This window comes from Lissotriton vulgaris, chromosome 11, assembly GCF_964263255.1.
Source record: "Lissotriton vulgaris chromosome 11, aLisVul1.2, whole genome shotgun sequence".
NCBI lineage: Eukaryota > Metazoa > Chordata > Amphibia > Caudata > Salamandridae > Lissotriton > Lissotriton vulgaris.
Genome location: NC_141699.1, coordinates 1,069,574,181 through 1,069,589,610, shown reverse-complemented (window position 1 = coordinate 1,069,589,610; position 15,430 = coordinate 1,069,574,181). Strand labels below are relative to the sequence as shown.

General features: G+C 41.4%; 1 protein-coding gene across 1 annotated transcript in view; it reads left to right on the top strand.

Moving 5' to 3' along the window:
* The window catches only part of ABCF3 (ATP binding cassette subfamily F member 3), a 129,997-nt gene that overhangs the window by 31,887 nt on the left and 82,680 nt on the right, over positions 1-15,430 (top strand). Inside the window, exons 5-10 of the mRNA XM_086944458.1 lie at positions 99-196; positions 940-1,062; positions 8,065-8,331; positions 9,585-9,665; positions 9,955-10,014; positions 13,127-13,183. Of these exons, the coding sequence (XP_086800584.1) occupies positions 99-196; positions 940-1,062; positions 8,065-8,331; positions 9,585-9,665; positions 9,955-10,014; positions 13,127-13,183 (686 nt within the window). The remainder of the gene's footprint in view (positions 1-98; positions 197-939; positions 1,063-8,064; positions 8,332-9,584; positions 9,666-9,954; positions 10,015-13,126; positions 13,184-15,430) is intronic.

The following is a 15,430-nucleotide window of genomic DNA, read 5'->3' as shown; positions in this document are numbered from 1 at the left end:
CAATTTTAGCAGGCCTGTGACGTGAAGTAAACTTTAATTTAGTACACTGTTCTTTGACACAGTTGTGTTTAACAGCCATTTTGTTTTGCACGTTATAGAATGTCAGTTCCAAGAAACTCGAGAAAGCTGAAGCCAAACTGAAAGCCAAGCAAGAGAGGAGGACCGAGAAGGATTCCCAGAAGTTGTCTGGACCACTGTAAGAATCAGTCTCCTCCTCTGTTAAATCAGTTTCATTGTGCCTCCTTCCATTCTCTGTACTAGCAGTTTCTAGCCTAACATCAGCGAAGCATGCTGCTGATAGTAATTTTCTATTCTTTCAAGTTGTGTATGTCTTGTGAAGCATACAAAAAGTGATGGGTTAAATGCATGAATTAATCTCTGGTACTACTAATTACTCACAAGCCACCTCAGTTTGAACCAGACCTATGCTTATCATTTTTTACCCTGCTTCATTAGGAACTATCCAGCCCAAACTGCCTGGAGCAGTGTAAAAACTAATATTCATATGGTAGGTCCAAACTGCGGTGGCATGATGTGCAAAAGAACTCTGGACTGAAATTCAGCCCAAGTAATTAAAAGTGGGTGAAATTAATTAAAGTATGCAATCTATCACCTTTTTGTGTACTTATGTTTGTGATGTCTCATAAAGCTGCTTCCCTGCGTCTGGGTGCTACAGTACACATTCAGAGTGTTTAAACTGATAAATGCTAGAGTGAAGACAACTGCTGTGTGTTGTGTAGGTATTTAACTGCTCGCACACACAAGTCTACATTTTAAATAAAAAATATTCCCAATAGTCAAATGATAAGCCAATTGCCTGCCTGGAACATACTCTCTATGATGCATTGCTCTCTTCTGGAAGGAATGGTGAAGAGTTAATGGTGTCAAAGGTGGTACTGTTTTCTTCTTTTTGCCAACACTGTCCTTTTGTATTTTCAGAATACTGGAAGAAGCTTCAGCTAGCCAAGCTGCCAGCAAGAAAGAGAACCGCATGGAAAACTCTGGAAAAAACAAGTCTTATGATGTGCGAATTGAGAACTTCGATGTTTCTTTTGGTGAAAGGTGAGTGCTTCGCAGGAACCAGTCACCTATTCTGATTTTACATTTTCTAACAATTACTCATCTGCTCATGGTATGTTTTTCTGCTTGATGAAAAAGTGCAGCACTTTACAGTTTTCATTTTCTGCTTTGAAATGTCCGATTACCCCAGCCAGTGGCATGGTGATGGGATGTGAAGAGACCACTGATGGTTCACCATATTGTGCGTGTGTGTTATCTCAGCAGTATGCCTACCAGATGTCCAGAAAACCATGCTGTTCACAGCGGTGTGTTGGGCTGACTGAGTAACTTTTGAGCCCATGATGGAGGCAAAATTGGTGTTTTGCTGGTTTGAGTGCTGGTAATTTGTAGTGCTATACTGCAGAGGAAGGGTTCTTCTGATTGAACAGTGTTGATTTCTCCAGTGGCATTTGTGTATAGGGAGCTGTTGTCCTGGAGGAACAGAATATCTTTCTACTAAAGGGCCAACATTTTTTTCTAGTAAATCAGGGTTTTGTGTAGATATCGGACAGTCTGGAGATGGTGGTTTTATGTTTAGAGGTGAACTGCGCTACTACAGTGGCACAGATAATTCATTAGGTAGACTGTCCTGGTAGGATGGTGCTTTTAGGAGGTGGTCCAAAACAATTGTGCCTAGCTGGGATTTCCTTATTTATCCAAAAGCCGGCCAACCAGGTTTTTCAGTCAGGGACTGTATTAGTGTGACTTCAAGGGCTCACTTAACATTAACGGATGGGTTTAAGGACCGGACAAACTTAAGTAAGACATTTATCTGTGTAGATTATGCCACAGCCTGTGACAGTGCCTGCTTTGCTATCTGACCTGTCCCTGGCATGTGTGCTGAAAGGACACTATTTAGTCTTCAGGCTTCTTAGTCTTTAGCTCTAATTAGATCTCTAGCTGCCTCATTCGACACTTACCCTCTGTGACTAAAATAAGTCAATAAGTGTGTGTGTGTGCGTGTGTGTGTGTGTGTGTGTGTGAGAGACACCATTGGTGGAACTACACCACACATGGCATCAGAATGTTTTTTTAATAAATGATTCACTGTGCTTGGCAGAAGGTTGTGCGCCGAGGCACCTTGGTTTGCACTGGTATTGGCCTTTGGCCAGGCTATACTCCCAAAGCCATGCTGTGCTCCGCCAAAAAACATGGCTTATGGTCCTGGTGGAGCTAGGCCGCAGCCTGATCACAGGCCGTGCCTTGCATCTTGAGCCTATGAGCAGCTGGTACAGTGGTGCAGGGTGCAGAGCTACCTCCTGTGACCAGAGCCTGCTGCATACACTTAAGACTTTGTACAGTACATTAAATAATTATGGGTACAACATGAAGCAGATCATACCAAAACCCCTCAGATTCACACAACAAAACATTATGGTTTATGTAATGGTTAACTTTTCAACATGGTTATTTAAACATCCGAAAGTTGTTGAAGAAGCAGTTAGGTTGAAGTTACAGTTCCAAAGCATTACCTATTATTATTATTATTATTATTATTATTATTATTATATTGCCAGTTATGTAAACCATACCTCCCACCCTGACCGCCATGCCCTACTCATGTCCTCACTCATGATGGCTTCTCTGATGACGTCATTGATGATATCACCTATGACCTAACCACTTATTTTACTGTATTAAGTATAGTGTGTGATGCATGTTTGATGGGGGTTGCATTAATTTCTGCACCTCTTATTGACCTATGTTTAGCAAATACCCAACACTGAAGCTCTTGTGGGCAAAGTGTAGGAATATGTGCACCAGCATCGCAATACCGAAATGCATATATGCCAAGAGAGTAAATTTGCTTGCTTGCTCAGTAGGGCAAGTGTCTGTAATGCATTGTGCCATGTCTTCCACATGTCCAATAAAGTTTGTTTACAAAAAAAAAGTGTAGTGTGTGACGCTGTCTGTATGTATATAATGCAAGTGCAAGTGTTAATTCAAGACCACACTGTGCGCTTTCACAAAAGGCAAAATAACATTCTGCACAGTTAATGTCCAGGAGAAGAGTTGAGATCTTATTAATTTCTTTTAATTATTTGTATTTATTTCACAATACTCTACCTCTTCAGGTATTAGTGCACTTTCCAGAAGACACAACAAGTAGCGATCTGCGTCTCTTGACACAAGTTTGTTTGATTTATTGACTTGTCTATACGAAAAAGGTGTTTTACTAAGTGGGCTTCATTTTGTCTGTATCTGCCTGCTTTAAATTATATTAATGGAATCGTTGCTATTGAGGTTTAAAATCCATAATTAAAATAAGACTACTTAACACAAAAATGGAGTTCTGAAATTCTTCACAAAAAAGTGAAGCAATGCATTTCAGCTCTTATTTCAGCATCATTACACAATATAAGGCAAGGCACAGTGAGGAATACAGAAAAGAAATGGAGAGGGTGAGTGGAGGAGAAACGTGGAGAGGCAGATAGATAAGTGAGATCAGTCAAATGGAGGTTTAATCTGATTAGAATTTAAAGAGTGGAGGGTGAATGTAGGAAGAATGTACTTCAGGAATATATTGTTTGTATGACCTATATATCAAATGGGCTCCTGCCCAGAGCACAAGGAGATGATTATCTGAACCCAACTTTGTGGATACCTGATACAGGAGGTAAGTGATGAGACCTTGGAGTGTGATTGAAGGACTTACTGTTTGCATTATAGTTACACACAGTTAAATGCACTCTGGAAAAAAACCTGGGGTGATGGTTAGAATGATTGAGATGTGCTTGAAATTCATCTGTATTCCGGAATAGGGAAGGCAAATTAAACTTTTCCCCAATTGTAATGCGCTACGGTTGCTGTATAGGTTTCATATATTTCAGTTATTAATCCATCTTACATCTCATCGTGATACGGTAAGCATAATGTTACACAAAAATCTCCTTGAGTAAGTTATCAGTTAAAAGCTAAGACAGTCTGAATCTAGTACAGAGGTCTTCACACTGTGGGCGGCCCACCCAGGGCTGAGGGGAGCTTAATAGATCCTAAAAGTGGAAATTGAACAGAACTGCAGTGTTTAAATAAGTTTAAGCATATTTAAACATTGCCAATTTTAAAGAATGAAACCGTGTAAAAACTGTGTTAATTCTGGGGGCCCGGTGATTTTTCTTTTTCTACTTCGGGGTGGGGGGGAAGCTATTGAATAGTTGGAAGACCACTGATCTAGTGTGACCTAAGGAACACACACAGTGTAACCACCTACTGCGACTTAAGGTCATGCTTACAGATGATCAGAGTTCTTGAAATTCTGTAAGATATTCTCAAATGCTATTGTGTAATCTAATCATGCACTTCGAGGGGTGGGTCTGTGCTAAAGTCTAAACAGTGTATGCTGCATACTACTAAACAACGTGATTTTATTGCCAGCATTATTTTCACGTTTGGTAGCACTAGTAGGAACTGTGAAAGAATGGATGTTCAAGATTTATTTTGTCAATTATGTATTGATATCCTCGTAGACCAATTTCATGTTGCAATAAAATTGAGTGCCTACAGTAGTGATGTCATCAGTGTAATTTGTAATGGCATCAGTGAGGTCATGGGCAGTGAATGGTGGGGAATGGAGCTATGGTTTGCCTTCCACAATTGATAAGTGAATTTTAGGACTGGTTTGACAATTGCCTGACCTTGTGATCAAGAAAAAGTTTTCAAAGTACCATTGAGAGTGGGGCTTAGGCTCCACTCATATGTTTGTTCCCCTGAGTACAGGATCCGAATGGGCTAAAACTGCATGCTACCACTGGAAAGAAATGCTTGTAGTGCACTTTGGGCCTCGTGGCAAAGTTTATAGCAATAAGTTGGCTGTGGTAGCTAGGCAATGATCGTGGCGGCTATAAGTCTGATCTGTTCATTATAAAATTGTAATTGCAGTTTTATTGATAAATGTTGTGATGAAGGCAGATGGCCTGATGCATTTGTTGTGAATCCATTTAAAGGTGAATTGTTCTTAATCTCTTAGAAATTCTACAGCAAATTATTTTGTTACATGGAATCTCGCTAATTACTGTACTAGGCAAGGATTTTGGTGCTGGTTTTCCCCTCTGACAAACTGTGGGGATAGAAGATTTGCACTGTGAGGCTCTCTTAGGTGAAATAGTGTGTTGCTTGGCCAACTGCAGATTAGTATACATTTGTAATTTTATAAATGTATGCCTGATCGTTGCTATGTGGGAAAGCTTAGTACAATAGGCATTAGTTGGTTATGGTACGAAAACAACAACTACAGGCTTGATTGGTTAGCGGGGAAAAGTTATGCCAGATGACATAAGTATGTTTATTATAAAAGGTTACGATAAAGGCAGTAGGCCTGGCTTTTGTAGCGGGAAAAGCATTTGTTGAAGCCAGTAGGCCTTTAACAGTGGATTGTTATCTCATAGTTACAGGCTGTGGACAAGTTCTTTTTTTCATTTTTTTATGTTTTGCAGTTTACCACAGTAGGCAAGGGTTTTGCTGTGGGTCATTCTTGTTAGGCCCTATTGAGAAGAGTTGTATCTTGTTTTGCCAACTTTAACTTTCTACGTATTTGTAAGTTTAAAACGGCATGCATGATGGTTGTGGATCAGGCGCACTGCAGTAGATCTGTGTTGGTTAGAGTGTCAAGACAATGGTGAAGGTCAAACCTTACTGGTTCTCTTGGAAAAGTTATGTTCTATTCCTTGGGGGTGAACTGGTTGTAATAAAACGTTATGACAAAGCAAGTGCACCTGATGTACTATGAAAAGAATGTGTTCAAGGCATTAGACTTAAGGGTGGATTATTATTACACCGTGTCAAAGCCTAAGGGCAGGTATTTGTGACAAATCTTGCAGATGACCATCGCATGCAAGGTGTTAGTTGCCCATCTAAACAAATCATGGAGAGAGATTTGCACTATGATAATCCCTAATAGGCTGGTCAATTGGGTTGACAACTGTAATTTTGTACATATTTGTGATTTTATTGGAGTGTGCCTGACTGTTGCCTTATGAGAATGCTTATGCCCAACACAGTAGGTCGGAGTAGGTTATGGTGACAACACAATGTTAAAGGTTAGAGATCAAATAGCTTATCATGAACAGTCACGATAAAGGCAGTAGCCCTAACCTATTGATTGTGAAAGGCGTATGCCAGTAGGCATTTATGGTTGGATTGTTAATACCTAGGTATAGGCTTTAATACAGAGTAATGTAAATGGATTCTCACAGATTACCATAGTGGATAAGGCTTTGGTGTTGGTTACACCCATCGACAAACTGTGGGTATAGAAGATTTGAACAGTGAAAATCCTTGTTAGATCCTCATAGGAGAGCGAGTATTTTGCTTTAATTACTGTAATTTCGTACGGTTTTGTAATTTTGAGACTGTGCTTGATAGTTGCCTTGTGGGAAAGCTTAATTAAGCTCAGTACAGCAAGCCTACAGATGACAAGCCAATGATAACCGCTATAGGCCTGATTTGTTACCTAGGAAAAGATAATTCAGATTCCATAAGTATGATCTGTTTATTATGAATAGTTATGACAATGGCAGTAGGCCTTTAAGGGTGTTATTTTTTTTATACACCATGTTAAAGCCCGCAGTCGGTCTTTTGTTGCATGAGATCTGAAGGATTACATTTGTATGGAAGGATTTTAGCATTTGTTAATGATGTTGATAAAGTGGGTAGAAGATGTGTACTGTAATAATTCTTGCTAGACTCTCTTCTGAACGCCTAACAGGCTTAGCTGTCTGCCAGGATCTTGTAATAAAAGAAAAATCATTAAATGAACTTATATCCCTTTATGTAAGTAGTTACCCATATCGGATCAGCCCTCTTCAGTTAGTGCTCTGTCTGAGTGACATTTACACTCTGCTTTCTTCAATGACTGCATGGGACACTGTTTCAGTCCACATCAGTCACTAGCTCTGTTGCGGTGTGAATGACTTTATTTGCTGATTATGTGCACATATAACTGCAAATTATTGTGCTATAATTACCAGCCCTTTAGTTTTAAGTTTTCTTCTGTTCTAGTTCCTTTCGTGTTTTTTGCTTCTGCTTTCTATTTAATTTTTTCCTAAGAGGATACTACAGCTCCCCAAGCAGTTCGAACAGGCTGCTTGCTTGCCACTCATTTAATCTCTTGTGTACTGCATTCTAGGTGGCTACCTCCTCTAACCTTGCAACCATTACGGAACTCCATTGTTCATAGTGTATCATTGTTTTACATTTCCAAGATGGCCAACACTTGGGTTCTGAATGTGGCAGCCAGGCGGGAACTTTAAAACAACCAAACACTGTTATAGTTAAACTATTTTAAGCTTGTGTCCGCCGTGTTTTTTCTTTTATTCTAGTTGTTTTCTTTTGCTGTTGCATTTGTGTGTTTCACGTTGGTTATGTTCGAGTGAGTGCAAGCATTAGTCAGTGGCTGGATGAATGGATACAGGAGTGCAAACATGAGTGGCAGAGTGCATGTATGGTGGCTTGAAAAACTGCAAATATCTGAAAACTGCTCTCTAGGAAATGTCCCAGTCGGATATCTAGGCATATCCGACTGAGTAGAAAAAGTAATTCATAAAGTAATCAAAAGTAATTAACAGTAATTTCAACTGTATTCAAAGTATTTACAAACCTGTAACGGAGTCATTTTCATTCAGCTTGCTTGTATTGTTCAACCTGCCTTGAAAAGTACCTTTTACACTTACCTGCACCAGGCTTGCTTGGTTCAAGAAAATAAATAAATAATATTTTTATACAAATTGGTCTGAGTTCAGTCTTTTGAGTGTGTGACATTTGCTGCCTGAGTGTGTACAACAAATGCTTAACATTACCCTCTGATAAGCCTTACTGCTCGCCCACACTACCAGAAATAGTCTAGGGTGCTATCTACTTTTACCTCTGCCTACCTTTGGGGTTCCACTGGACTTTGTGCACACTATACCTCATTTTGGTAGTATATAGGGGGCCAGCTTCCTACAGACTGTCTTGAACGTTCTGTATTTTGAAGCCAACCATGTTATTTTTAACCCTTTTGTCTTTCAGAGTTCTACTGACTGGTGCAGATATGAACCTTGCTGCTGGCCGCCGGTACGGTCTGGTTGGCAGGAATGGCTTGGGAAAAACCACACTGCTAAAGATGATGGCAAGTCGGAGCCTGCGGGTGCCGTCCCACATTAGCATCCTACACGTGGAGCAGGAGGTGGCAGGAGACGAGACAGGAGCATTGCAGAGTGTGCTAGAGTGTGATACAGTGCGAGAGAACCTGCTGAAAGAGGAAAAGGAACTAAATGCACGCATCAATGCTGGCAAGTGAGTCGTGGGTATGAGGGACCTTTTTGGAAATTATTTAGATAATTGTGTGGCATTTTGCTCATCCAGAAATGGATTTTCAGACTTCTTCAAATCGGATAAAGACAATCACCTGGATTCTTTGAAGCATCTTTCTATGGTGGAGATAAACTGTAGACAACTTGTTTTGTAGTTACAGGGAAAAAGAAGAGTCCCCACCATGGAATCCAACTCCGGTTCATGTGCTTGTATTAATATGCTGGTTTCAGAAAAGACCTCTAAACGCAAAAAAATATATATTTTTAAAGGTTTTTTGTTTTGTTTGTTTTTACGTCACAAGGGCTACCAATTTTGTTGATGAAGGGGAAGATTCCAATAGTGGTCAGTATGTTTTTTCAGGGTTTGTGACATTCTGGTATTTTTCAAACCATTTCACTGTGTACTTAAAAATTTTTTTAAAAATCTTCTTTTCACAAAATCTCTGCTTGAGCAGCTCTGGGACATCTCTGTAGATTCTCAACTTTGTGACTTGAATGTACATTAAAAAACCTATACAGGGGCAGTTTCTATTACCTATGTTGGTTAAGGGGACACAAGTGGCTGTTTCCAGGGGGCTCTCAAAGTGTAATTCTAATCGGAAATGAAACTGGAGATGGTGTTAATAACTTTTCTTTGAGTGCTAGCTGAATTTGGCTTGTCCCCACCCCTGTGACTAAATAGGTTTCAGTAGCTTTCTCAGCACAGCTTGTTTATCTTCTGAAGGATCGCTTTAAATGTTTTACATTTATATCTTCTGAAGGATTGCTTTAAATGTTTTACATTAAATGCCTGTATTAGAATTAGTGAAACAAAAGGGGATGATGGACGGAGCGTTTGAGCAAATCAAACACTCACCCCCAGTCAACTGATCTGGGTTTAATCCATCACCATTCTTTAGCCCACTCAGCCACCCCAGTTCAGACATGGTCATATGCAAATCAGTCTGACCCTGTGCCTCATGGGAACAGTCAAGTCCAAACTGCCAAACCGTGTCTTCCCTGGACCGGAAACAAGCATCCTGGGACCGGTTTCTTATTAGAATTAGTGGCACTGCTGCTTTGCAGCCATGTATGATCTTGCAATCGTGGGTGTTTTAGTAGTGCTCAAAATTATCATTATATTTGTTTGTTTGTTTGGTATAACCTAACCAGGTAAGGCGTGTTTATCGGCTAGATTGAAACAGATAGGGCAAAGTGTGCTGATGCTTCACCTTTAATGGTTCTCTCATTCTGCAGAATCCTTGGGACGGAGAGTGTCCGGCTAAGTGAAATCTATGCGAAGCTGGAGGAGATTGAGGCAGACAAAGCCCCTGCCAGGTATGCTTGGAACCCCATAGTTTGTTTTAGGTGTGTGTGTCTGTCTGTCACCAGAAAGGTATGTCTGTGGAGGGACTGATCTCTCCCTTCCCCCTTGAAGATTGGCGGGGAACCTGGCCCAACAACTCCTAGAAGCTGCCTTTTCAGTGTGTTCCCCTCTGACCAAGACAACCTTTTGCTCTAACATAGTGCCATTTACTGTGAGGTGTTTGGATAAAGCATTTTTGTGTTAACTTAAAGCTGACAAATGTCTCCCTCTGAAGTTCATCCTTAATTCTCTTCTTTGCAGGGCGTCTGTGATTCTGAATGGGTTAGGTTTCAACCCCAAGATGCAAACTCAGCTAACCAAGTGAGTCTCCATTTCAATGATCTGGGTGGTTTTATTGCTTTGCATGTGTACGCTATCCATGAGCCACACACAGGAACATTTGTGATGGTCACATGTTGGGAGCTTATGTGAACAGGATAGATTTCAAGTAGATGGCTAAATACTTGTTCGCATTTTATTTGTGTGGAGTGGCGGAGAAGCAGACTCAGACACGGGATTGTTGACAACCGAGTGGAGGCTTTATTCAGAAGTCTGACTTATAATTTATTAGTCCAGGTCTAAGGTTTGTAAGGTTAAAGAACACAAAGGGAAAGAAACACGTTCAGTCTTTGGTTTTCCGGCAAGGGGTTATGGGAGATGTAGTCCGCTTTCCGCTTCTTTGTCCACCCCGGGTCGATATTCCCCCTTCTGGAGTTGGTTCGGGATGATAGGCGTCTCAGCGTTGCAAAGGACCGGAAAGAAAACAAAACACAAAAAAACTATAAGGGTTTCTCCCTCCTATGAGTGTCGCGGGTAGCTCGGGTAGTGTAGAGGATAAGGAATCACCACCTTCACCAGTGTTCGCAAGCACTCCCAGCTGCTCGTATAAGGAACAAGATGCTGTCCCTATTGGTGCTCTCCCTTTCCTCCTCCACCCTTAGGTCAGGCACTGTTAAGTCCCACCCAAGGCGTCCCCGTACCTTGTCCAGCCACGTCCCTCCTGGGCCGTGGCGGGCTTCTCACGTTGCCAGCCGGGGTCTGGCTGCCCGTCTGTTCCTCCTCCGGACTCCGCTCCCTGGGACGATCCTTCGGCGTAGGACGATTCCTTCACTGCAAGTGCTGGTCCTGCGTCGTCCCACGGTAGAACCGAAAAGGTTTCCACGAGTGCCTCTTCTTCCTCCTTGACTCCACGAGACGGTCCTAACGAACGCCTTCCAGGTCCGGCGTCTTCAGTCTTGAAGGGGCGTACGTCATGTGACTCCCTCACATGAGCGGCCAATTCGAGAGATTTAAAGGGATAGCAGTCCTCTGGCTGAAACCACAGAAGGGAAGAAGAGGGAGTAAAAGGAGGTAAACAATGTTCCGTCGTAGAGTCCACTGACTGCACGTCCTCACAATTTGATACAGATGTTTGGATCTGTCCTGCTAAATACAGGATTTGAGAGTGAACATATGTTACATTGACATATCTATTTAAATGCTTATTTTACTATAGTTTTAGTTCTTCTGCAAGAACGTTTGGTATTCAAATGTTTGAAGTTAAAGATTGCATGGCATTGTTAATTAGGGAATGAGATGCAATAGAAGCACTGTAAAGCTCCAATAATTTTGCTTTCATGTGGATTTAAATTAGTGAATTACTTCCTGTGTTGGAGAACGATTTGCTTATACATGGTACTTCGTAGATGTATCAGGCATTGCTGGTGCCTTATTATTGAAAGCGTTTTGTGTTTTTTTTTGTATTTCTGCCCGCCGCTAACACAGTGGATTGTGCCCTGCTCCTTTGTTTATCTCCTCTGGCCAAATATGGCTTGGAGGAGAGCTAATCTGTGACACTCTGCATCTGTGAGGTTATTGGAATCGAAAATTTAGCAGGGGATAAGTGGACGATATTTACCATACAATGCGGATTTTGGTGTGTTAAAACACCCTAATCCACATTACATTCCCAGTTAACTCGTAATAGGTTCTATTTATCGCACCCAACAGGTAGCTTTTACTGATTAATTAGGCATGTTCAATCTTGTGAATTTTGCCACATCTGCAGAGCACAGTCTACCAATAGTTTGACCTTCTAGGGCTGTTGGCATTCTGGGATTGGTAATCTCTACATGTTGCCATCGCACCACAATTTTCTGAAATGTTTATAAAAAGCTTTCACTCCACTATTACTTTTGTATACTGTTTTTATTACACTCCACTATTACTTTTGTATACTGTTTTGTTACAGTAATGTTCAAGATCACTTTAGGAACTGCATTTTTCTTTTGGCAAATTTTGTTTACCATTTATGTTGTCATTTTAGGCACACAATATCATTGCTTTTTACTGAAAGTATTGGGCATAAGATGGTTTGGCCCTTCACTTGCTCCGTATTCAATGTGCAAGCCTTTTTGTCAAGTTTTTGCTAATAGTGGTGTAGAATACTATGGTCAACTTATTCTAGCTGAGGTTGTTATGCTGAACTGAGAAGCTGCATTTTAGGCCTATAATGTTGGCATCCGATGAACCTTTAAAAAGTACAATATTGACCAAGCTATCTCTAAACACTTGACCATTATAGACATCAAGAGCACTAGCTAATTAATGTGACTGCTGTAGTTTGCAAAGCCTTCAATGTCTAGCAGTAGTGGAACATTATGGTAATGGTAAGAGAGTCAGTGTGGTACATGATCAACAAAATGTTCGAGGCGGTTGGATTGAAAGTGAAGCGCTAGGAAGCAACTTAACTGGCCAAGCCATGACTGAGTGATATGAAAACATTCTGAACTTGGTACTTGTGTAAAATTTGTATGTCTGAAACACTGGCCTCAATCTCACCGGAATTCAAGTTCAGTTGTTTCCTTTTAGAAAGCACACATGTCCTCATTGGCTGCTTCTAGTCTACCTAGCTCCACCATTCTGAATGATTACGGATTTGTAGAAAGGTCATTAGAAGGAGTTGGCATAGTGAAACTCTGAGTTGGTGATTCCTCCACAGTAACATGGTCGTCTTTGGCTACGTATGGGAGAATACTCCTCTCAGAAATATTAAATATTTAAAAAGCAAATACTTTTTCTTAAATCACTTTTTCTATATCTGTATTTTTTTTAAGTTCAAAATGATTTTATTGAAACATTTTGCAAACAGAAGAATTAGACAAATACAATACAAAAGAATAATTCTTATATGCGTAAATGATGAAATTGTGAATATAAAATGTAATAATCCAAAGAATAAGAAGGGGGAGGGAAGGGACGGGGTAGCCTTTACACTTTTCTCCATATTAACTAGTTGAGCTTGAACACTCTACCACTCCCATGTTCATTCTCTCTGCATGACTCCTGCCCCGTCTCATCTATTTAAGCATGGAAAGTTGAATCATCACTGTCTGGTATTTTGAAGAGAGCCTGTTTTATTACATCTTCACTGATATGTTGTTTCTTTGCACAGAGAGTTCTCCGGAGGCTGGCGGATGAGGCTTGCACTAGCCAGAGCTCTGTTTGCCAAGTAGGTATAACTCTATGATTACAGACATTTCCATGGCTTATTTGTTTGTTAGATGTACTGTTGAATGTGTTGACACCTTGAATGATTGTGAAGGTTTCATTTGTTAGACTTCTGTAGTGCAAAGTTTATCTTATTTGTTGAGTTTTTTGCTTGTTCACTGTGCTTTCATTGTGGTTCAATCTCTTAGCAGCTCCCATTTCAGCTTCCTGCAGTCAAACAAGGCTGTGTTAGGCCATCAGGATTTTTTTTAATGTAAATTTTTTGATACTGAAGATAGCTCCATCCTGTTTCATAGCCACCATTCTACATACATTGGTTTTTGGTGTGAGAGGTTAATTTTGTGATGCTATCTATTTCATGCTAGAGAGACCGGTTTCTCATAGTGATCTTACCTGCTGTGTCTAACCGCCTGATATTCACACACCACAGAGTAAAACACAGGTAGTGATATACCTAAATCCGACTATGGATTCCTTCATCAGGCAAAACTCCCATAGCTCCAGTCTTATGGAGGTGGCAAAGTATCGACTCTGATTCTCGAGGTTAACCCAGAAGTTGTCCATACAAAGCTCAGAAAAAGTACATTGTAGAAAGTTTCCTTTATGCACTTCCCATGCAGCAGGTACTGCTTGCTACTCTGCCAAAAGCACGTAATTGTAGAGAGGATCTTATGTTGGCTAAAAATAGATCCTTTAAAATATGGAATGCTTCAGCAAAGAAATCGTTTAGAGTTCACCTCAACCCATTCTCCTGTTAGGGAGACAGTTTAGGTATTCAGTTTGCTGTTGCTCCTTGAAAAGGAAATTAATATGGTGTCCAGGGACAGAAAGTAGTTGCATTCACAATATTCACGGCCGAACAGACATTAAGTCTCTTGAGAGAGCTCTCGGCAGAGGAGTTAAGTGCAGTGCTCCGGGAGATCGCATGCTGTAAGGCGCTAGGCCCTGATGGGCTACCGGTTGAGTACTATCCAGCATATTCGTGGTTACTCCTCCCCGCTTGCTAGAAATGCTCCTGGAGGGAGGGGAGCGGGAGATGCTACTGCGGTCCATGCGCAAAGCCCAGATAGTTATGCTCCCAAATTGGGTAAGGATCCTTTCTTTGGGCTCTGGTTCTCACAGGCCCCTGTCTATGCTGGGAGGTGATGCAAAAATCCTTACAAAGGCTCTTGCCACTAAGCTACCCACCAAGGTCACTCATTTAGTTCAAAAGGTGGCGTTTTAACAGTTTAGATGTCGAAAAGGCTTTCAACACCCTTGATTGGGAGGTTCTACGGAGAATAGGGCATGGACCAGTGTTTGTCATGGGGGAAGCTACTCTATACTGTCCTGTTTGCAAGTGTTCAGACAGGCCTGTGGTGTCGTAGTGTTTTCCCATTGAGCGGGGTACTTGCATGAGAAGGAGGTAGCAAGCAATGTGAGATTGAAACTCAGTGTTTTACCTACACCACGCCTACCTGACTCCACTACGATTACACAGGACCACAGGGATTGCTTGGCAGAGTGCCTGTGCCATCTTTCCTTCACTAGATCTGGGAATGTGGTGCATTAGGAGGGTACTGGGAGAAAGTCTTGAAGGCACTGTAAGGAGTCATGTGGATATCGGTGGAGCTCTCTGTGGAACACTGCTTGATTGAAAAAAAAAAACCTGACGCCTAAACGTGGGACCAGCATATGCCATAGGTTCGTACTCCTGGGACTGGTGCTAGCCAAGTAACTGCAAATGTGCTGTCTGTTGCTAAACTATTGTTAACTTACAATGGGCTTGGACCCTGTCCATTGGTTGACTTCATTGTCAATCTAATTTCATTGCTTCTTATTTCTTAGTGTATGTAGCCTTTTCCCTGCAGCACTTGTGCTTCTATTGCTCCCTTTTCAGAGAGTATTAATTTTTTTTGTAAACATTCTACAAGAGTATGTTTCTATTCCAGTAGTCTCCCTTGTAAACTCCCCGTCTGCTGCACTCGACATGTTGCTCTTTCACTGCCTGTCTACTTCTCCCCTGCCCCCTATTGTGCTCATACCTTGTGTTGTTTTTTACCCTGTTTGCTTCCCCCACCCCAGGTCCATGTTGTGCTCTCTAGTCCGTTTGCTCCCACCGCTTTACTCTCTCTTAGCTTGCACCCCTCCACTCATGCCCTCAGTGTTTCCCCTAGTTGGGCCCTCTGTTCTTTCATCCCCCTGCAAGCCCTGTGTTCCTTCCCCACCCCGACCATCCTCCCACCTTTGCGCCCTTGTGTTCTTTCAC